General features: G+C 35.8%; 1 protein-coding gene across 1 annotated transcript in view; it reads right to left on the bottom strand.

Annotated features, from left to right (window-relative positions):
* Positions 1 to 24411, bottom strand: part of LOC129402369 (uncharacterized) — a 65100-nt gene that overhangs the window by 4834 nt on the left and 35855 nt on the right. The window contains 2 exon segments of the mRNA XM_055128703.1: positions 8380 to 8439; positions 19205 to 19684. Coding sequence (XP_054984678.1) covers positions 8380 to 8439; positions 19205 to 19684 — 540 coding nt within the window.

Genomic DNA, 24411 nt, shown 5'->3' with positions numbered 1-24411 from the left:
AAACTATTTTCAGTGTCAGTGAGCAAATCTTTGGTCTCCTTACATGTAAGACATGCTTTCTAACATTTAGCTATATACCCAGTCCACAAATTCTTTAATGATATACAGTATGTCAGTTCTAATGAAATCCTTTATAAAGTATGTGACACCTGGGTACAGCACTGTTTTCACCTCAAACAAATACAGGAAAATGTGAGTGCTTCACAAAACCCTTTCCCATAGATGTTTTCCAAGTTTTTAGATATATAACCTCTATATCTTGTCTGCTGAAATATTTATTGCAATGTCACTCTAAATTTGGTAGATCTTAGCTGAATCAGGTCAAGTTTTCCCTTCTTTTCTGCAAAAGTTGCATAAAATTTTAGATCAGAGAATCCCAATGTAGTGGTCCCTTCTACTTTCTTAACTAAAATACTTCATAGCAGGGTGCACAGAGATCCTCTTCTTTCCATTGCTTTAGACATATGGGAAGCACTAATAACATAACTTAATTGTTTTATCTAAAGGGAGAGACTCCATTGATTACATCTCTTAACAAATAACATATTGAGATTTAATCAAGGAAGTTAACACAATCCACAAAGTATTAGTAACTGAAACTTTCAAACTCATGCTGATGGGGGGAAAAAGCAGGAGGTAAAATTTATTATTGGTTATCAAATGTGATCAAAATAGCAGAAAACAATAAAAATTAGTTAAATCTAAAAATCATTCTATATTCATAAATACAGGAAAAATGATAATGATGTTTGTTAAAATACTGTCATAAGGATGAGAAAAATAGCAAGTAAAGTACCTATGGATAGTCACATATGTAAACAAAGTTATAAATATTTTGTTTGTGTTATTTACTTATTTTATCTTTTATTCTTTACAATGATCCCATTTTACAGATGAGGAATTAGAAGCAAAGGAAAGTTTAAATGTCTTTCCCATAATAAGACAAGACTTTATGTAGATCAGTATTTGAATTTGAACATTCTAGCTCCAGAGACCATAGCATTCACCACTCTGGTAATTAGTTGTTATTAAACTAAGACCCAAGGCCACTGTCATTAACCTAACAGAATTCTGGACAAAGTTTTGAATGGTGGGATTGACCAGATGGGGGCAGCAGGAGATGTTCCATGCTAGAGCCTGAACAATCTTTCTCATCTGCAACTCTACCTATTTTCACCTTTGGCTTAAAACTCAGTAAAGGGCCAAACCCACATTTCCTCGTTGTGTATAGTAAACTTCTTTATGCCTTTTTCTATTATTCTGTTGTTTTAATTACTTTGCCATTATTTAATTTTTTTGTTTGTTTTGTTGGTTCATTATATTTGACTTTGTCAGACTTCACTGTAGTTGCTTATATATACAGGTCTGTTTAAAAGGCTGAAAAATTGAGAAAAATATGTTTACTCTCTGTTATACTCCAGCTAGTAGGGGGAAATGTCCATGATGCTAAAATAATAGAAAGCATAAGTACCAGTCAGTCAGAATAGACATTCAAAGTAAACAACCAGAAGTACTGTCATTGCCTAGCTGCCCAGCCAGATGTTAGACCAATGATGCAAACATATTACTTATAAATAAATGAATGACTTCCAGAAATTATAGCACTTGATGTTTTTGCCTTGAGACACCTTCATATTTGACTCCAGTTTTTGTTCTTTTTCTCCCTCACTTAGCAAATTATGAATTTTATAATATTTGTGACTTATCCTCAAAGAGGGACTTGAATCCATCTGTAACAAAGTGGAAATAAATTAGTATGTGTAATTGTTAGTGAATATTGACTATAATTCTGAATGACTGTTACAAGCAATGGACTATAATTCTTTCCCCACGTATCAATCTTTCTGATAATTTTGACTGCCTACTATTTTATGTAAGAGAGTCGTTTGTTAGAATTAAAGGTTCCCTTTAGAGAAGCCTTCACTCAGTATGCAGGACTTAACCAAGGAGAGAAAATCTGTGTGGTTGTGTGTGTGAGAGGAGTGGGAGAGAGAGAAGTAAAGAGGGGTGGGGAGGGAGAGAGAAAAGGCAAACTTTGACTGTGCTATATGTGACCAAATCTGTAACAAGAGCTCAGAAATTATTATATAATACAGACATGGAAAACCCTATGAATGTGTTGAGTGTGAAACAACTTTGGGTTAAGCTCAGCCCTGATTATACCTCAGACATGTGCAGTGGGGAGAATCTTACTAATGTGTCAACTGTGGTGAAGCCATCAGTTAAAGCTCGGGCCTTGACAAACACAACATGGACGGAAGCACAGAAACCCCCTTGAGTCAAGAGAAGGCAACTGTAAGGAGGGTGGGATGATCTTTGGTCAGTCAGGTGGACTGAGGAGCCACTGTAGGTATGTCAGAACCTACCGATTCCTGAGAGTGGGGAGGCCTTCATAGGAAACCTGCTTATTGAACACCAGAGGATTCAGAGAAAGGTGGAAGCCTTTCAGTGTAAAGGAGGCATCTGAAGACAGGTTTCAATCATCACCACAGAATCCACTCAGCAGAGAAACCTTGTCAGTGTTCTGAGGGGGGCAAGCCTTCTCCTGGAAGTTTGCTCTCAACAATCATAAGAGAATCTGCTCTGAGAATCTATGCTGTAAATGCAAGGAGTCTGCAGGCAAAGAACAGCACTGATTTAACATTAGAGTGGCCTCATGGAGCAAATTCCTGAAGGTGGAGTCAGGAGTCAGGCAGAATGCTCAGCCCTGATTAAACTCTAGAGAATTCACAGCAACCACACTCTTGCCTCAGCTGTCTGGGGACAACTTCAAGTCGAATCCAGGTTTTTAAATTTTTTTTCACGGTGAGATAAAGTGTTTATTAAGCTTCATTATTTAAATGAGTGATGCTGCCTTAGGAGATACATTTAACAAAGGATATTTTAACAAATATTTATAACATATAACATTTTAACAATTGCAGAAAAGTATCACTGTATCACTGTATCACTGTCATCCCGTTGTTTGCAGAAAAGTAAAAAAATTAAAAAACAACAAGATATTTGCCTGAACAACAAAAGACCTATATAAAGAAAAGATAGATAAGAACATCTGTTAAAATTATTTTGCTACAGATTTTCTGAATTTGGGGTACTTTTCTTTGAATTATATTTGTTTCTAATTAACTTTTGCTTACTCTAATATTGAAACTACTTCTCTGCATATAAGTTGAGGATATCTATAAGCTTGGGTGTATGAGCTGATGTGTTTCTAGTTCCCTCCCACTTTGGTTGCCCCACCAAACCCCTGGCCTGATGTGGTTTTGCTCAGGTTTTTACTCACCTTCACCACCAAAGCTTGCATTGACTGATGCATGAAGGATATGTTGTAATCTAAAATATAAAGTTAAAATTAAATTTTTCAGAATGGCAATTTACAGGTTATAAGTAAATTTTGAAATATTGGATTTCTATTAAAAACTTAGCATTGATTATAAATTGAAAATATAAATGAATAAGATTAATTAAAAGATCACCTAATACAGACCCAGTATTTTTCGTGATGTAAGATTAATCCCAAAATGGGTTCTAATTGCTACAGTCAAAACTTGACTACACTAAAATGACCTAAGCAGACATTTTAAACATAAATTTCCATGTTTAGATGCTTAGTTATTAATAAACTCATTTCTGTCTCTAGCTGTTAGATTTGGGAGCTATAGACCAAGCATAGAGACATGTGGCCAAGTTACATGTTAATTGGAGCGTCCACAGCATTTTCAGTGCACTGAGGTCATGGCATGAGAAGGTGCCTTTAAAAGGAGAACATAAAAGTGCATGGCAGGGCACACAGATTCATCTTCCGTCTTCCGACATAAAGGAAATGATGTGTTTGCATATAATATAGTCTTCTGAAGTTCCCCCAAATACCCTAGATTCTGAAAGCAAATTATTTTAACCATGATGAGTTGAAGTAAAAGATGTTTATGGTCACATACTTAACCAAGACACTCTACTTTCACAGGATTCAAATTATGATTTCGTGGTTCAAATGTGAAATTGCATAACCAAATACCTAGTTTTATTTATCTTTTCAAGGCACAATATATTTTCTATGTTTATTTCTGACAAAGAGCTACATATTCCTACATTAAAATCTTCTCTATTCAATGCTACTCATTTTGTGACCTTAAGCAATGTAGTGTCACTCCTAGAATTTATTGTTTTATTTTGTGGCCTCACATAGTTGTTCTCAAATTTGACTTTTGGCTCTATACTCAGGGATCACTCCCAGTGGTTCCTGGGGAACCCTATGTGACACTGGAGATTGAACTGGGGTGAGCTAAGTGCAAGGTAAGAGCCTTGAACTATCTCTCCAGCTCTGTAATTCACGTTACTAATATGGCGAGAGGGAAGAGAATAGGGGAGAAAGGGAATGATGGATAAAGAGGGAGACAGAGAGACAAAGAAAGATGTTTCCAAACTTTCGTCTAAACTAATAGTTTAGGATTTTTTTTTTTGATGTATAGTTTATAGGCATAGAGTAGGCATCTTGAAGATAGGGATATCCTCGAGTGGAAACAATTCTGCTCAGAATTAAGGATGCTCTGTTGACCTTAAATGAGCTTCAATTTTTGGTAAAGTCCATTGTTATTCCCCTCTATTCATAACCACAAGTTTTCCATTTATGTTACACATGGTCGAGCTGATTTTAATCAGGTGTGTTTGAAGAAGTAATTCTTCAGTCTGAGTGTGAGTATACCAGAGGACATAAATCCCTTGTGTAGGCACCTATAGATTACAGTTTCATTCTTAGTATCTTAACAACAGACATTTTATGATATGTAAGTGAACCAATTATAAAATTCTCTCTCTTAACTGTGAAAGTCTCAATGGGAAATTTCCCAAATCTTCCACTTCCAACTTCATACTTTTCTAGTGCTCATGTAAAATTTTTCATCAGTATTGTTCAGTGGTGTCAGAACAAACTCAGTCCACACTAACAATTCAGAATCATTATAGTAGAGAACATCAATTCATTGGCATATCCAGAGAAAAGTTTATAGAGCTTTCATCTTTTATATTTTTAATTTACCACAAAGAAATATCATCTCTGCTTGAATGTTCTAAACATAAATTGTCTTCTTGGTAACAAACTTTTGTAGATAGCCAATGGGCGTAACCCAAATTTTTTTTTAGTCTAATTTTTAAAAACACTTTTCTGGCTTAACAAACATTGCATAAGAAATATTAATGTCTGCAGTGAAAGAATGTTCCTGAATCTTTCATTATTGAGAATGATCTCTAGGTTTAGACTAATCACTCTCAATATTAATCCTAATTTTTCATGGATAATGAAGGTAAAAGACATCTGAGAGAATCCCACCCTGCTGTGACCATACTGTTTTATTTGTGAGCATCTTAATATAAGTTAACAAGCCAAACTGGCCATCATATGCTCTACATATACTGGGACCTGTATCACTACTGTATATATGTCCTAATACCTATACTGACACCAGATATCAGCTATATATGATTACCTGAAGCCAATAGACTCTTGGAAGAAGTTGCTCCCTGCAATTTGCCATGGATTATGTTCTGATATTTTGTTCTATGCTCCTCTTGAATTTATATTCCCATTCCCATAATTCCTCGATTTGGTGTTTGTTCCAACTAATTGTGTTTTCTAAGGTAGTTATTCCCAAGATGTCAGTTTTTTTTTTTTTTTGGTTATACTCTGAGATGAAGCTGTTCTAAAATAGTCAAGAAACACACATGCCTACTATTGGTTTCAGACTCAGGTACTCCTGAACTACCTTCTTTCATACACTGTTCAACTTCTCTGCTAGTTAAATGGTTCAATGAGATTTTTCACTGGCTCCTGCTGATTTCCTCATAATTATGAAATTATTTAAAGATTCTGATACATAGATCAGAATTTCCCCCTGTACCAGAGCCATAGACATCATTTGCAGAGTCTTAGATGTCTCTGAGGACTTGACTTCATGTAACTTCATAGTTCCTACTGTGATACATTGCACAAAACATTTCTCAATTTCAGAAGAAGTTCTCAGGGCCCTGTGTTGGAACATATAATAAACTGGAACAGCTCCATCTCCAAAATCTGACTGCAAGAACTGACAATTTGACCACAGCATCCTTTGCTTCCTGTGCTCTCACACAGCCGACTCCCACAAAGCTTCCTCTATCTGATGACATTTTTATCTCCAGACCCTCTCCACAACATCCCTTCCTATGGCCAATAGGTCTTCGTGGCTTCACTTCCATCTGCACTCCGTTTAACCACTCTGTTAAAAACCACCTCAACTCCCTGTCTGCAATCCCCCTGATTACCATGTCTAGCCCTCCATACCCTCAGCCCACACTTTTTAATCTTTAGATTTCACTTTCTAATCTTTAGAGCTACTAAGCATTCCTGAAAAAAATAACAGTAGTAAGCAGGTGACGTTGTGACCTCTGAACTCAGACGTTCATCCACGTCCTTTGTCCTTGTAACAATTGTTACTAACTTGCATGTTCAGTTTAGTCTCTTGCTTCCTTTCATAACTACTCTAATTTTTTACCATACTTTTTAAATTCACAACCAAGCCATTTTCAGTTCTCTTTCTCACTTTTAGCACATGACCTTCCACTTACTCTAAAAGACAACATAAAGTTTTAGGAATGAACTATTCCAACTCCCCTTACACACTTTTATATTATTACACTTATCTGTCAAATCCAATCTCAGAACATGAATTGTCTTATTTCCTAATTGGTCTTTTTATTTAATATATATTCTGTACTTAACATTTTTTCAATAGGAAAACCTTAAATGAGTTGGAAAAACTGAGTTTAACAGATAAATATGGTGTGGGATAACATTGGTTTGTGGTTTCTCCCTTGCTGCAGGGAGCTTAGGTTTATTGGGTTACACCCATCACAGTGCTCGAGGCACTCTCATTCCTCTGTGTTTATCTTTAACGTCTCTGTGCCCTGTTTCTTCTATCTGTTAATCACCTAAATCCCCAAATCAGATCCTGTGACTTGTAAGGTTCAGATCCTTCTAAGGACTCTGAATTTTGTATTTATAAGTGACATATTGCTTTTCTCTTTCCCTTATGTCCTTTACATACTTGACTTTAGAGCAATGTTCTTTTTGTATAGAGACAAGACAGTTAATGCTATGCTTTTGTAACTTGGGAGTTAATTGACTCTAAATGATATTTACTCTTGGGCATCTGTCATATTTACTCGACTTAAAACTCAGTTGCCCTTAGTTCCTAGCACCCCAAAAGCAGGGTCCTGACAAATGGACTGGATGGACCCAGGGAAAACTGTAAGCTACCCTGGCATCAAAACAGGATAGGCCAAGTGCCATAAAACTCATGATAAGTTAAGAGCACCATAGTGGACAAATTCTGTCATGACCCAAAGAAAAGTGACTGGACAAGTACCCTTTTAGGGTTGGGAAGGACTAATCTGGCCTGAAGACTGTAGTCTGGGATCTATAGTGAGATGTTCCCAGGAAGAGCCACCCTTTAAGCTTAATATATCTCTTACTGTGTCCATACAAAATAACTGATATTAAGAAGTAGAATTAAGGGGCCGGAGTCATTTTGTATGGACACAGTAAGAGATATATTAAGCTTATTATTAAGATTATTAAGAAGTAAACTGAAGGTGACTGCTTAAATGGTTATGAAGTAAAGAAAGGAGAAATACTTATGGCCTTAGGAGAAATTCCCCCCTTGAGTTAATCTCCTAGCAGGAGGAGATCTTTGTCTTAGAAGAGCTTCCCCAGAAGGAAGGACTTTAATATGTTGAGAGCTGGGGAAGAAGGAATATGGGCAGTGAATGAGATTGGAAGGAGGAAGAAGACTAGATTGGAATAAACTGCAACTGATCACCAACTAGCTTGGTGGCCCTGCTCTCTCCTTCATGCATCTGTTGACTGCGACTACAAGCAGGGGTGGGAAAACGGCTCATGGCCACCAAACACATGTGTTGAGAACACACACATTTTGTAAACACACATATTGAGTTTTTTCATACTCCAAAAAGTTCAATACATATTATTCTCCAGTGTACATGAAACATTCTTTTAGATGTAATGCATTCTGGGACACTAAACAATTGTCCACAAAATCACGAACGTGGAAATCACTTTCTTTCCAGAACACAGTGCTATGAGGTTAGAAATGAACAATGGAAAAAAGTTTGGGAAAACTCAAGCATTTGGAGACTAAAGAACATATTAGTGAACAAACATTGGGTCAAATAGAAAATTAAAGAAGAAATTTAAAAATTCTAAGAATGAACACGAAGGAAGACATAAAGTATCAGAATGTAAAGGATATAGCAAAAGCAGCACAAAAAAATTTCACAGTGGTACAGGCTTACATCAGGAAATAAGTCAAAACACACATAACATACATCACATCTAAAGAAACTACTAAAAGAATATTCCTGGGAAACCCACTGCTGCTGCAGAAGCTAGAAAAAAAGAAAAAAAAGGGAAAAAAAGAGTTCACAGAAGATATAGAACATTAACTATTCCCAATTATCCCTACTGCTCCCTCCAAATTGCTCTTTCTACAAAATGCACTAGTAATAGACTTAGCCTCATGACTGTGGTTGCTTAGTTTTAAACTTTGTGTAATTAGTTGATTTGAGAGGTGGTATGACTTCTTTAAACCAATACTTTTTATTAGAAGAAATGCCAGATTTAGAAAATAAAGATTCACTATGCCCAGTTAAATTTGAATTTCTGATAAACTTTATTATAGGTATGTCCCCATGCAATATTTAACTGTATATTTTGTTAGTTATGCTTAATAACACCTATACTTAAATGACATTTATATTTTATCTGGCATTTCTTTTTTAAGAAAAGCATTTTAGGAGCCAGATAGAGCACAGTGGGTAAGGCACTTGCTTAACATGTGTTTCACCCTGGTTTGATCCCCTGTACCATACATGGTCCCCTTAGTGCCACCCAGAGTGATCCTGAGCACAGAGCCAGAAGTAAGCACAGTCAGATGTACCCTAAAATCAAACAAAAGTGATTATATTTTATTTGGGGGCTAGGGACTCCCAAGCAGTGCTCAGAAGGCTCTGGCACCTCCCAGTAATTCTACATCAAACTAGTCAGCAGCTCAGTGCAATGGCCCAAGGGTCCCTTTGATCCTGTGGTACTAGGGATTACATGAGTTACACTGGAAGTGCTCAGTGCTTCTAGGATACACTTAATGATGTCCTAGGGGCACCCAGGGATGCAGCCATTGATGTTCTGAAACCATATTGTGCTAGGGATAGAACTAGGGCTAATCTCATGCATGCCATGTACCTTAGTACTGTACTGTCACTCTGGCCTTGAAAATGTGTTTTAATTGTCATGCCAATTCTAGCAAATAGTAGTCATTTATTCCTTTAGAGCATTTATTCCTATGTTATCTAATACTTTATGGTGAAATACATGTAATTTATATTCCTATTATGAGATAGATATTATTTTTCCAGGTTTTAGTTATGAATAATATTCAGGAAAACATTTTTGTGTTTATTGTCTTTTGGTCATACATATATATATATATATGTATTAATCATGTATATTTTTGGGAAAGTTGTTCAAATTACATGCAAATGTTCAACATGAGTATAGGCAAATTGATTTTCAAAATTTGTACAAATGTGTACTCTTTCCAACAGTAGGAGACAGCAATGTCAGAGAGTGCTTCTCCAACATATCTCTTTGGATTGTCTGGTTTTTTATTTTTATTTTAGGCATTCTTTTGCATGTGCATTAGTATCTAATTATTGCTTTTTTATTGTTTTTCTAATAACAAGTTTTTATAAGGTTTTCTTTCTAAAATTCATCACATTGAATTATGCTAGCTGAGTTATACCATTTTTCTAACCTCCACTGCCAACTCCCTCAACTGTTTGTTAGTTTTTGTGAAAGAATTCATGATGAAGTGTTTACTCTCACAAAATAAGTGATAAATTAAATAATGAATTGACCAATGATTAGTTGCTACTTCTCTTAATATAACTAACACATCAGCAAATAATAAGTTATCTACGTTGTCCAGGCATTGCTCTAATTATACAGCTTAGAACTTAAAACTTTCAAGGCAAATATCTATGTTGGAACTATTTCAGGGACTAGAGCCCTACAATACTAGGATAAAAAGCACTACTAAATACATATATACACATGTCTACATCAGATACTGTGTAATTAAGTCAGGTTGCACACACTTAGGAGATAGTACTAGATTAAATATAAGCCAGAAGTAGTAAACAGAACATAGAACTTCTAGTAGTTGTGCTATGAAAATGTTGAAAATATTCTGAGAAATGCACTAGGCTAATTTTCTCAAAATTTAAAGTACAAAATAGTTGGACATAATATAAATATTTAGTAATTCTGAACTGGTTAAATAGTGATAGATGCATATAGTTAAATAAGCCCATTAAAAGTGTTAGAGGATGATTCTCTGAATGCTATGGTCACAATCACAAATATATTGTCACATGAAAATCAACTCATTTGAGTATGGGGGAAATTGTCTGCCATAGAGGCAGGTGGAAAGGTGGACTGGAGAGGGATACTGGGGACATTGGTGGTGGAAAATGTGCACTGGTGGAGGGATGGGTGTTCGATCATTGTATGATTGAAACTCAAACATTAAAGCTTTATAGCTGTATCTCATGGTGATTCAATAAAAAAAATAAAATAAAAATAAGTCAACTCACCTAGAGGGGAGAGTATTATATTTTTATGAAAGGCATATTTTAGAAAACTACATGGAAAGAAAAACTTGGAGGGATAAAAGTTACAGAAGATATTTGCTTTAAATAAGAGCACGTAATTTAGACTTTGTGTTTCTCTGTTTTCCAGAAATTTTGTTATGAATAATAGAAATATGATCAATATGCATAATGCTCCAAAGGAGTTGGACAATTTATTAATGACCTTGGTCTAAATTACTCTGAGATTTTGTAGTTTATTAGGAATTTTTTAGAATGGGCTATAGTGTTCTCCCCCACCACCCCCTGAACCCTACCCAATACTCTAAGCTGCATTGCTTGGGATTCCTCTTGTCATCAGAATTCTGGTCTGAACCAATCTTTGATCTCATTTAGTAGTGAAAAGTTCTACTCTTATCTACTTACTAGGACATAGATATACAATAATGAAAGGATAAGACAAAAAGCTGCCCTAGATTCTTAAGAATTTACTTCAATATAGTGTTTCTTTGAAGTGACTGGGTTCTTAGAGCAATGTTACAAAATCAAGGTCACAAAAAGAGAGTTGACCATTGGCGGAAAAAAAAAAAGCACATTTCCTTCAAATCTAATAAACTAGAAAATACCTTTAAAATACCACATACGCATTATTAATTATGTAAAATAGGTCTCTAAAATTATAAAACATAATTTCAAAGTAATTCACTAGCTGATCTAATCTAACTGGGTCTAACTACAAATGTCATCTTGATTACATCATTTTCCGGGCTTCTCTGATTATCTCGTGGCAACCATCATCCAAACAATCTGGCAAAGAAACTCTAACACACATTACTTAGAAAATACTGTTACAAAATAGTTTCACCCTTAGTTGCAAAACACATCCTTTTGTATGTTAACGGAAAATTATTAAGGCAGTTTAATGTGTGGAAATAATGTAGACTTTGGGATGTAAAATCAGAAATTGAGTCTTAGCTCAGTGACCTGGGGCAAATAGTGTCTCTGAATTTGCCTCTTCTACTTGTAGCTCAGAATCACAAAACATATCTCACAGGGTGTTATAAGGAGCAGAGAGAATTTATGAATGATACCTGTTGAGTGATCACCACTCAATGTGTTTTTCTTTTTCCTCTATTGCTATGCCTTCTTCTCTTAGAACTTGGGAATCTAAAGCAGGAACCAATAGTTGAAGCTGTACCTTTGTGGCTTTATTAAGCAAACGGTGTTGTATTTTTTGGGTAATCTAAATAATCACCCTGTGTAAGTTCTGGTGTGTAATACAGCAGGACATAGCCAAGGAATGTCTAATTTCTTCTAGAAGTCGACAGAGATAAGGGAAAAAGAAATAATAAAAATAAAAGGTAGAGATAAAGTAACACCTCACTCATGAACAGACATCATATAGGATGATACTTGAACTGAACTTGAGGAAAATGGAAATGAGAAGATAATATAGAATGGTGACTATAAGGGTGTTTCCTTTCTCTGCACGGCCTGGAGGGAATCAAGCTTGATAGGAGACATGTGACATTGAGAACATGGCGATCTTATAGCTGCTTGAGGTGAAACACACTTACTGATGTTATTTGCTTGCAAAAGTTTTGAAAGTAAACAGGAAAGACTGAAGGTACATATTAAAATGTATACTCTTAAAAAGATACTTTAAAAAATAGAAAATGAGAATGAACTAGAGAGTAAAAATGATGAAAGTTGGGAAAGTCATGATGGGTTTTGAAATAGCTCAGACAAGAATTTACAAGGTTTAGAAACTAGAGTGTTAGTCATGGGATAAAGATGAAAGGACTGATAGAAATATTTAGGAGCATTTATGTATGGAATCCAGTGAAAGGTGTGTGGTAGGTAAGACATAAGAAATATTTCTGGCTTAAGCATGATTGGATAAAATTGGTGCTCTTAAGCTTAGAAGATTAATGGTGATCAAGAATAAAACAACAAAATCCCCAAAACAGCAGTCACTAACAAGTCAGGGATAAGACAGGTTTAAGGTTCAGAAAGATCAACCAGGTTAGCATGAGCCAAACCCTGCTATTGGTTTATAGCATTTGGAAATTTAATGTGAATTTCAAGAAATTTACTTATTTCAAAAATTAGAGAAAGAGAGAGAGATAGTATTGTGGGTAGGACTTATAAGGGTAGCCTTGCATGGGAAAATCCAGGTTTAATTCCCATTATCACAGGTGGGTCCTGAGTCCTACCAGGAGTGATCTTTGAGCACAAAGTCAGGAGTAAAGCCTGATAACTGCTAGGTGTGGCCCATAAAATAAGAAAAGAAATTTTTATTGAAAATTAAGCAATATGGCAAGTATCCCTGGAAAATCTCAAAAAATCATGAAATGATTTTATTTTTTTATTATGAAGCTAGGTAATTTTTATTGAAACTTATTTAGAAAAATGTGAGGAGAGAGAAAGGTAGATGTGTTTATGAGAGAACAGAGTAGAGATAGGCAAGCAATGAGACATTGAGATAAGCAAACAAAATATGTGTTCAAAGAAGAACATGATTGAAGAGGAAGCATTATAAAATGATTTTAAAATGTGTACAAAAAGAAATGTTAAGCCTATCACAGATCTCCAATCACTAATATATTGTAAAAATGAATAAGATATTAGTTGATTATTCTACTATTCTTCCTTTAATATGCCAAGTATTTTTTTTAAAAAAAATAATTTAATAAGGAGCAGAGATATAGCTCAGTGATAGAACACTTGACTTGCATGTGTGAGACCATGGGTTTAATCCCCAATTCCTACCACCTTCATACAAACATGAATTTTTAAGATAAAAAATTTAAGTTTTGAAAATTCTATCAATTGTACACCTTTATTTTTATGAGACAATGAGAGTCAATTCATTTTCATTATTTTTTTAATTCAACAGTGACATTTCAGAAGTTACTATTACTATTGCTGATTGAGAATCTTATACACCTTCATAAAATCAAAAGGTATGAAGATTTTTCTCTCTGCTAATACCTGCCTGTAAATCCCTCTTGTTTTGCTCCAGTGAATTTTGGAACAAGTTTTGCAGCACGTTTCTGGAAATAAAACAAGCAAAAGCAATTCTATCATTGATTACATGGTTTTCTAGATTTATTTTTCAGTAGAGCTGATAGTTAACTAACTAATAGAAAGAAAGGATAAGAAGTGACAATTATGTCCATGTCAACTTTTGTTAGCCAGTTTTTAATGAAATTACAGAAAAATGGTAAAATCAGAATTTTATCCTGAAAATTTCATTAAAATTTGCTCTCATTCTTGAATCAATGGAGTCAGTTCCTAGGAAGAAAAGCCTGTACCAGAAAATTTCAAAATGCATTTGACTAATGATTAGAAATTTTTTTCCAATGCATAGTATTTTAATCTTTTGATTTTACTTAAGGTGTTTGTGTGATATGTGATATTGTCATGTTTAGTGTATTTTTCAATCAGCCATAATATGTGAAACTACTAGATTGTAAAATTGACTTTTTAAAATTATCATATTATAAATTTCATATACGTGTGAACAGTTTAGATCAGTCTGATAATATCTAAGTTAACCAAGAGACAGTAGACTATTTTCTCAGAGAGAGAACAGGTTTCCTAACCTTATCTGCCTCTACTTCCTCAATTCCTCTCCCCTTCATGGGAACCAACAAGGGTTCACAATTTACTGTCCTCTAAAATCCTGTCAACGGATTTACTGACCTTGATATAACCAAAGTTTAAATCATGTACATAAAGCAAGAGTTGCATTTTGGGTTCAACAGTTAATACATTTTTAAAAAGTAGAATAATTTTCAATACTGAATTTTTTTGTTTCGCCTACCCAATAGAAATGCAATCTTCCAAATCTTTCTATTTCCCTTTTTTTCTAAAGTCACTCAGCTATGGTTTTAATTTTATTTTTAATTTTTAAAGTTGTTTAAAACTATTTTAGTCACCATGACTTAAAGGACTATTAGTGATAGGGTTTCAGGCATACAGTTCCCACAGACACCCTCAACCAGAATGCCTACTTCCCTCCATAGTTGCCTTAGTGCCCAGCTTCCTTTGCACCCAGTTCTAATCCTCCCAGCCATGGTAACCACAATTCAGTAAACTAGTTGTCAGATTCTAATGCCTCCGGCTATTTGTTATTCATATACTATTTTCTTTATATCCCATTTCTGAGAGAGATCATTCTGTATCTGTCTCTCTTCTTCTGACTACACTCTGCAAGAACACTTCTCAAAGAACCAGGAATTTGAGTTTCTGCATGACTCAGTAATTCTACTTCAAGGACCCAAACACTCTATTCTCTAGTCATGGATTCTTGGTATTGTTTTGTTTTGTTTTGTTTTTGTTTGGGGGCCACACTCTGTGATGCTCTGGGGTTATGGCTGGCTCTGAACTCAAGAATAAGTCCTGGCACTCCTGAAGGGAGTGGGAAGCATTTGGGATACTGGGGTTGGGGGAATTGAACTCCACAACTCCACGTTGGCTATGTGCAAGGCCAGCATCCTATCTGCCATACTGTCACTCCAACCCTCTCTATTGCCTACTCCTGCAGACAGTGGATCTCAAATGAACTGTCCTGGAACAAGGGCACCTAATTGCTTTCCAGCATGGATAATTCAGCAGATGCTTCTCAGGTTTCTGGGGCAAGGAATGAACTGAAGCTTATCAAGTGCTTAGCATGATGCCTCATGTAATTATTCATATAATTACAGTAGGTAGAATAAAATTATGATTAATATATATGTAATTAGCATTTAATTAATTGTTGCTATTTGGCTACCATGAAAATTAATTTTAAATGAGCCAATCCTACTTATCACAAGCACTTCCTCTGCTGAAAAACTCAGTAGAATTTATTATAATGGGATTAGGATCAGATAAGAAGCCAGTGAATCAGTGTCCACAGATATTTTTATGTCTTTGGATGCCTCTGAGCACCATTAAAAAAGCTTAACATAGCATACTTCTACAAAGCTGTTCTGGTTATGGAAACTTTGGAGTGGCACATAACATAGTTGGAACAGAAAAGAACTTTAATGTTGCCTTATCAAAATGTTACCTCTATTGATCTTCAACTGTGTTTTTTTAAAATAGTGCTTTTCCACTTTTACAAAGAAAATATCAAAATAGCCAGGTTGAATATCCCCCAGTATCATTTTAATTTTAATGTATAGAGGAACACTGGAACAATTTTCATTAATAGGTGAGGGGTCCCTTTTCAACACAGGAATGTCAGAGACAATGCACACAAAAACTAAGTACTGAATAGTTAAACACTGCCACTGAAAGATAAAGTTAATAACATTCCTAAAAATGATTTAACGTTTAGATGGACTTCCTTTTTTTCCCTTTCTTTGGGAGGGGCCTTTAGATCTACCTTTTAGAGGAATGTTAAAGCATTACTTTCCTCTAACAGAAAAAAGAGCTGATGTCCCCCCCCCCAAAAAAAAGCCCAATATAGATCTTCCTCCATTCCTTACCCATACTCCTCAATCCTGATACATACCTGCTGATTTGTACTGTTGCAGTAACTGGAGCAGCACAGCCCCAACTTTTATCTGCAGGAAGGAAGCTGAAGTAGGAATTGCTAAGCAAGACACAAGTTAAACAGAGTTATAGCCAGCTGCCCAGATAAGCCTAAACTTAGAACCAAGCCACATGCAGGATCACATACATGATTTTGGGGATCCAGTGCCAGTGAAAACAGGGAGGTCCCTTGATCAAAAAGGGTTAAAAGTTTCAAAGTGAGGATAACAGGCCCAGACTCTGTTAAATTTGGAGGAACCCTGTGCCACTTCCCACATTTTCCACCTGTGCCTGTGGGACTAAACAGCTTTTCATTACTGCCTTTGTACTAGCCCTACCCCTTTAGGAACCATCTCTATTGGCCCAACTCAACTGGAACAATGGTGTGTGGGGTGTAAGTAGCCTCAGGTGCATTTGGGGAAGCTTTTTCTGTTTGCTCACCTAAGATATTTTTTCTAGGGGTGAGAGAGGGGGCAGTTGCTGATTGATTGTTTTACTCCCAAAAAGGTGGGAGTTGGAAGGCCAATTAAGTTTGGGGATTTCTGCTACCTTACCTTACCTTAAGGGAAACTTAATCAGATACTCAGAAACTAATACCAAGTGTATTATCCAGTTAGTCATTTAGGATTACATTATCCTCCTTTTCTTTAGACTGCAGAAATGCAGTTACCAAAAAGGAAGCAAATCTGAAACGGCAAAGTGGGTGCAAAGGACTGTGGTGGAGGGACACAGGTGTTTATGGTCATGGGAGGAGTATGGTGACATACTTTTCTTTTTTAATTGAGTCACCATGAGATACACGGTTACAAAGCTGTTAATGGTTGGATTTCAGTCATACAGTGTTCCAACACCCATCCCTCCACCAATGTATGTTTCCCAGCACCAGTGTCCCCAGGTTCCCTCCCCTCCTGTCACCTCCCACCAGCCTGTCTCTATTGCAGGCATTTTTCATCTCTGTCTCTGTGTCTGTCTCTCTCTCTCTCTCCCTCTCCCTTCTTCCCTCTCCCTCTCTCCTTTCTCTACTTTTAGCATTATATGGTTTGCAATACAGATACTGAGAGGTTATCATGTTTGTTCACAACTTTCAGCATGCAGTTCTTATCCAGAATGATGATTTCCACTATCTTTGTCATATGGTATACTATGCAGCTGTTAGTCAAAAAAAAAATGAAGTGGTAAATAGATGGACATGTACTATATCATGCTGAGTGAAATTAGTTAGATGCAGAGGGATAGACATGGAATGATTGTGCTCACTTGTGAGATATGAAAAAAACAATATGAGACTAATACCCAAGGACAATAGAAACAAGGGCCAGGAGAATTGGTCCATGGTTGGAAGTCTGACTCAAGCGCTGAGGGAAAAGGCAGTTGGGGTGACTTACATTTTAAAAGGCATGAAACCAGACTTCAAAAAAATAGTTTTGTGGATCAATGTTGCCTCAACAATAAAAATAAACTGAAAGAAAATAATTCTTGCTTTCTAAAGTGTCAGACAAGTCTCTCATACCCTTAGTAAAAATTAAATTTACTTTGTATTTGAATATATATGAGAATAAGCAAACAATGAAAAAATATCAATGGAAATACTATGTATGAAGAGACCAATAGATCAAGGGAACACTAAGCTTCCCATCATATTTTAATTCATTAAATTAAAGACCCTAGAATAGTTTGTTTTTATTTAAAGGCTAAATGCACAGCGGGTAGGGCATTTACCTCGCACGCAACCTACCCGGGTTTGATTCCTCTGCCCCTCTCTGAGAGTATCCTGCCAGCATGGCAGAACCTGGCAAGTTAGCAGTGGCATATTCGATATGCCAAAAACAGTAACAAGTCTCGCAATAGAGACATTACTGGTGCCCACTCGAGCAAATCGATGAGCAATGGGATGACAGTGACAATGTAGACTAAATTAAACAATTAAAATTAACTACTTGATATTTCTAGTATTTTTGAGTTGTATAATGAAAGCTGATGAGAACCACAAAACTTATCAAAATAAGTTGCCAAAGCACACACGTGCTTGCACATTCATACTTTTCAAGACCTATTTCAAGGTAAATTCTCATTATGAAAGAAGAATTTTGCCATCAGTTAAACTGTACCCTGAAAAATTGAAAGGGAGCAATTTTTTAAAATAAAAGTATACTTAATATTTATGATATCACTGTATTGCTGAATAAAGCTAGAGAAATAATTTGAGTTGTTGTGAAGAATCAAATAAAATCTCTCTTAAGCAGTGCTCAGGAGATCCCAAGACCATTTGGGCAACCAGCCTAGGTTAATTTTTTTCTTGTCTCTGTAAATGTGTATGTGGTTCTTTGTATTATTTTTTAATATTTGCAGTGTTGGGAATTGAACCAGGGCTTTCACCCATGCAGGAGAATGGGTTAATTCATGAGTTTATATAGATTATTCTGAATTAGAAATTAACAATGTAATAATTTATATAACATCTTTGATTTTTAAATATGGTTTCCCTCCCAGCTCACTGAATATATTGATTTCTAGCATTTTCAAATAATATCAGCTCTGTGCTATTCACGAGACTGTTTATCCCCAAATATGTTCCATAGCTTTCCTCTCCTCAATTGTGGGTTCCAGTACCAATCACAAAGACACTGGTGAGGGGACACTGGAGAACAGGGAGAAGAAACAAGTGCAGTGTCTTTCTACCCTTTATCTTTTGTCTTGGGGGATGTCCCTTGGACTGTGGCTGCAGTTTCTCAATGGCTTCATGCCAGTTTGGGGACTAGCTGCCAATGACAGTGGTCTGATCCCGTTTGGAATTTTGGGACGAAAGCGACATTGGTCAGGCAAAACCTTCGATGGAATATGATGTGGTCAATTTCATTGTGGAACTGTCTGTCCACCGGGAGACTCTCATGTCCAGCATTTAGATTAGGCCTTTTGGAACTGAGTTTCCATGGATGGTCTTGGTCAACATGATGAATTCAGACAGTCTCTCACCCTGATCGTTCCATTCTAGGCCATGTGTCCCAATGTGGGGTTCTTCGGGTGACCTTCTCGGACCTATCTTGGCATTAAAATCACCAAAAATGATCTTGTAGAAGGTGTGGTCTTCTTTATAGAACTTCTCTAGTTCCATGTAGAACCTCTCAATTTCTTCTTCATCGTAGTTGGAAGTTGGTGCGTAGGCAATGAAGATAGAAACTGCAGGCAGTGAGCCACATCTATTCAAGCGTAATCGTCCAATTCAGGTTGTTAGGCCTTCAAATGAATCAATGCTCATGGCCAAGTTTGTGTTGACACGGACACCAATGCCATCAACGCCTCTGTTGTCACATGTTCCGAGGAACAATTCTTCTCCAGTGTCGAAAATGGCGTGATGTGATTGATGTCTCCTCGTTTCGGTCAGACCAATGATGTCGTACTTGATTTTCTGCGCTTGCACCATCAGGTCCTCGATGAATGCTTCTAATGCCAGTGACCGTGCCTGAAAGTACAGACAATCATCTTAGTCTTTCTTCGTTTTGGCAGTCTAGTTCATCCCCAAGATTTTTTCAGCCTCTCTTTGCTCATCTTTCTTAACACTGCTGTACTGGGGGCTCTTTTGGTGACAGGTGAATGAGACCAATTGTTGTTACTGTTGTTGGCATATCAAATACGCGACAGGTAGCTTGCTAGGCTCTGACGTGCGGGCTCAATACTCTTGGTAGCTTGCCGAGCTCTCCGAGAGTGTCGGAGGCTTTTAGGGCAGCCTCCAATTGTCCTTAGAGGTGTTACCTCTAAGTAGTGGTTCACACTAAATCTGAACCCTATCAAATATGTATGGGAATAATAGGTATTAAGTGTTTTATGGTGTGTCAAGAGCGTCGAGGTCGTTAAGAGAACGAAGAACCTCCGACTCTGTGCACATCTTTTCGATTCCACCGTTCTTCCTGCACTAACATATGCCTCAGAGACCTGTTCCCTATGCAAGCAGGATGAGAATGCTATTAGGGTATCTCAAGGAGGAATCAAAAGAGCTATGTTGGGAATATCATGTCTCACTCATGTGAGAGAAGGAATCTGGAGTTCTGACCTCCATCAACAGTCAAAAATTAGGGATGCTGTCTTGTTTGCCAAGGCATCAAAAATCAGATGGGCCGGTCATGTAATGCGATTCAGAGATGACCGTTGGACTAGAGCTGTTACAGACTGGATTCCACAGGATGTCAGAAGAACTTGTGGCCACCCACCAACTAGATGGGCAGATTTCTTCGTCAAATCTCTGAATGAATGATTTGAGGCTCTTTCTGCTCCTGGAGTGAGCAGGTATCATTGGGCTACACTAGCTTGCGACAGGGACAAATGGAGATGTTACTGGCACCTGCTCGAGCAAATCGAAGATCGACAGGACTACAAGTGATACAAGTTCTTTCTTTCTGATGTTGCCATGAATTTAGGCAGTGACTAGAATAAACTGGAACTGCCAGAATACTTGTTCAGAGTGAAAGTATCTTGTAATTTTTCCTTAAGAAGTTTCTCATGGACAAAATTTGAAAAAAAAAGAGAAAGAAATAGTAAAAACTCAATTGTCTCTAAAGAGATTTGTCTTTATGATTGATACTGGTAAATGAAAAAAATACTTGTTGCAGAAGAAATCAAAGTTGTTTTTGTTACCAGATTCCATTCATTTTAATCATTGATTTTGGCAGGGTCCAAATAATAATCTTTTCTAAATATCTCTGTAATGTTTGCTGTCTAAAATAGTTGCTCTGTACAAGATCTTCAGCAACTACTTATGCACTGATGCCACTGTTACTTATATGTTGAGCTAGTTAGAAAAGTTATGAAATTCGTAGTTCAAGAAATATGAGCTAAATAAAAGTCCAAATCTCAAGACATTTGACCTGATTTTATTGTATTTTTTTGGGTGTAGATAAGATGTACCATAAATTCCTCACTCAGCCTCTGAAAATAAAATTTTTATAAAAGCAAAATGTAACCAAGCAGACGTAGGATGATTTGAACTTCAGCTGTTTATGATATTCCTGTTTTTCTCTTACTTTTTTGAACATATGTCTATGAAACATGAAATATATGTCCATCAATCATAGCTGACAGTGCTTAGGGTTTTCTCCTTGCTCTGCACTCACAGAACACTCCTGGCTGGCTCCAGTGCCATATGGGAAGCCCAGGATAGAGCCCAGGATAATCTGTGCAATGCAAGCATCTTACCAGGTATGCTATCTCTCCGGCCTCTATGCTTTTTCACATAGAGAATTTTTGTTGTTGTTGTTGTTGTTTCTTCACTTTTAAAAAATTAATTTTATTGAATCACCGTGAGATAGTTCCAAGCTTTCATATTTGGGTTACAACCTCACAATGATCAAACACCCATCCCTCCACCAGTGCACATTCTCCACCACCAATATCCCAGGTATAGCCCCTTTTCCCACCCACCCCTGCCTCCATGGCAGACAATATTTCTCACACTCTCTCTCTACTTTTGGGTGTTATGACTTGCAACACAGTCACTGAGAGGTCATCATGTTTGGTCCATTATCTAATTTCAGCATGCATCTCCCATCCCAACTGGTTCCTCCAGCCATCATTTTCTTAGTGATCCCTTCTCTATTCCATCTGCCTTCTCCCCTCCGCTTATGAAGCATTATTCCAGCTATTTTGTTAAATTATTTGTATCTTTTAAAATTTTAAAAATATCATATCAAACTTCATGTTTCAAATTTAACTATTTTTGCATCCTTTCAAATGTTAAAAATACTATAGGAAAATTTTTTTAAATTAACAGTTTTCAGTTCAAAAAATGAAACAGGAGTTTTAATTGCTCAAACTTCTTTCCAAATTTGTTATAGTATTTTGCTAAATGTTTTATAGGGTTTTGTTTTATTTATTCAAGAACATCTCTGCTAAAATGCAATGTTCTGACAGACATATATGATATTTCTTACAAGATTAATAAGATAAAGGAAAGGGCAGGAAAAACTTAAGAGTCTATTATGCAATTTGCATTTTTTAGAGACTAGCTTTCAAATCATAACTGAAAAATGAGTCGTAAATTAGATTAAACTTAAGACTCATTTGGTGGAGTAAAACCAGAACTTTTAAGATTTCATGTTAGCTGGTCAGTCAGAATCCTTTTATTCCTTCTCTAACTAGTTCTGAAATTCTATAGAATTTGGCAACCTACATGGTTGAAAATAGTATCTATAGTATATATTTCAAGAGAGAAATGTATCTGCAATGAACAATGAGACCCAATGTTTTCCATCTAATCCCTAGTTAGTTTGCACTCATTGATGCTTTGTTTCTCAGCACAAGCCAATTACACTGGATAATAGAAAATTTTATTAGCTGTATATTCAGTGGATCTACAGGAGATAATAAAATAGGAAAATATATAGGATATGCTAAAATAAGAATGTATGTGAAATACATTAATTCTATATCAAAATTATTTTGGAGAATACATTTATAAAAGAAATCTCACAACAGCAAATATTACATTGAAATGCTTTTGAATATATTTAGAACTGGCTCAACTAAATTTGAGTTTTTTCAAAGTATAAATTATTTGGGGATTTTCTGAGTGATTTAGATATGTACAGGCATAAAATAAAATTAAGTTTTGTAATTCCTGGTATATTAATACCTTCGAATCATTTGGCAAACCAATAAATCAATGAAGTATTTCTTAAGAATCTACTATAGAGTTAGTACTCTGTCAGATATTAAGGAAGGGACATGTTTACAAGCACACAAACACAAACACGCAACAATTGGTCTTAAATTTAAGTAATATACAACAAGATTTTCTGGCTGGAGCGATAGCACAGCGGTTGGGCTTCCGCCTTTCACACGGCCGGAACGTGTTCGATTCCTCTGCCCCTCTCGGAGAGCCCGGCAAGCTACTGAGAGTATCTCGACCACATGGCAGAGCCTGGCAAGCTACCTGTGGCTTATTGGATATGCCAAAAACAGTAACAATAAGTCTCACAATGAGAGACGTTACTGGTGCCCGCTCGAACAAATCTATGAGCAACGGGATGACAGTGACAGTGACAACAAGATTTTAAGTGCTATAGAAAACAAGTGCTCTTGATAAATTATATATAAAACATGGTAGATAACAAGGATGCCAAGATTTCCAATTAATATTCTTTAAAGGAAATTGTGATAGCATAACTGAATATACAGATACAAAGAAATAAATTTGGACTTTAGCTTATCTTACATAAAGAGCTAGAGCTAGAAATAACCAAAGATATAAAGGTAAGCAACTTAAATATAGATTGCTTTGAAGAAGACATGGAGAATTAGTGAATCTTATGAACAGTGAGAATTATGGATCTGATTTTATAAAGTGGTGCACATGTTATAGAAAAGGCCTGATAATTCCTCAGCATTAAACAGTTACCATCACTCCACATTTCATTCTTAGATTTATACCAAAAAGATATGAAAAGACATGTTCACATAAAAAAGTAACTAATTTTTTAGCAGCAGTATTTATAAAAGTTACCATGTGAAAACAATATGATTATCCACTCAACTGGTGAATGGATAAATAAAACAATATAAATATACTATATTCAGTCATAAAAAGCAATGTGTATCATTATAGTCTATAATGTGAATGAATATTAAAAATATTTTTCTATGTGAAATAAAGAAATTACAAAAAACCATAGATTAAGTGACTTCAAGTCTATAAAAATTTCTAAAATAAAAATTCCATGGAAACGATGGCAGAGGACTGTTTCATATTGGGACCTCCGGCAAAATGAGCAAGTAATAGGTATTATTAATGGCTTTCTTGAGATGATAAAATGTTATAAGTCATGATGGCTGAATAACTTCATAATAGTTACAATAAAAAGCATTGTGTCAAATGCTGCATATGAATTATATGTCAATAATGCTGTCTTTGTAAATATTAATATAATAGTAAATTTAATTGAATTCAAAGTATTATTGATTGTAAAAAATAGAAATAATGACCTTCTATGTGAGAAATAATAGTAAAGAGAATTTTGGTTTTGGAAATTTAGAAAATAGGCAGTTTAATTTTCTAAATGTTCCATTTTTTCATATGGTCAACTTAAATAAGAAATAATCCAGCCTGAATTCTGGAAGTAGTTAGATAGTAAGTGCCCATAATTCAATACCTTCATCATACCTATGAACTTTCCAGCTCAGAATAAACATTTACAAAAA

Source organism: Sorex araneus, chromosome 1 (assembly GCF_027595985.1).
Source record: "Sorex araneus isolate mSorAra2 chromosome 1, mSorAra2.pri, whole genome shotgun sequence".
Classification (NCBI taxonomy): Eukaryota; Metazoa; Chordata; class Mammalia; order Eulipotyphla; family Soricidae; genus Sorex; species Sorex araneus.
This window is presented reverse-complemented; position numbering and strand designations above follow the sequence as displayed.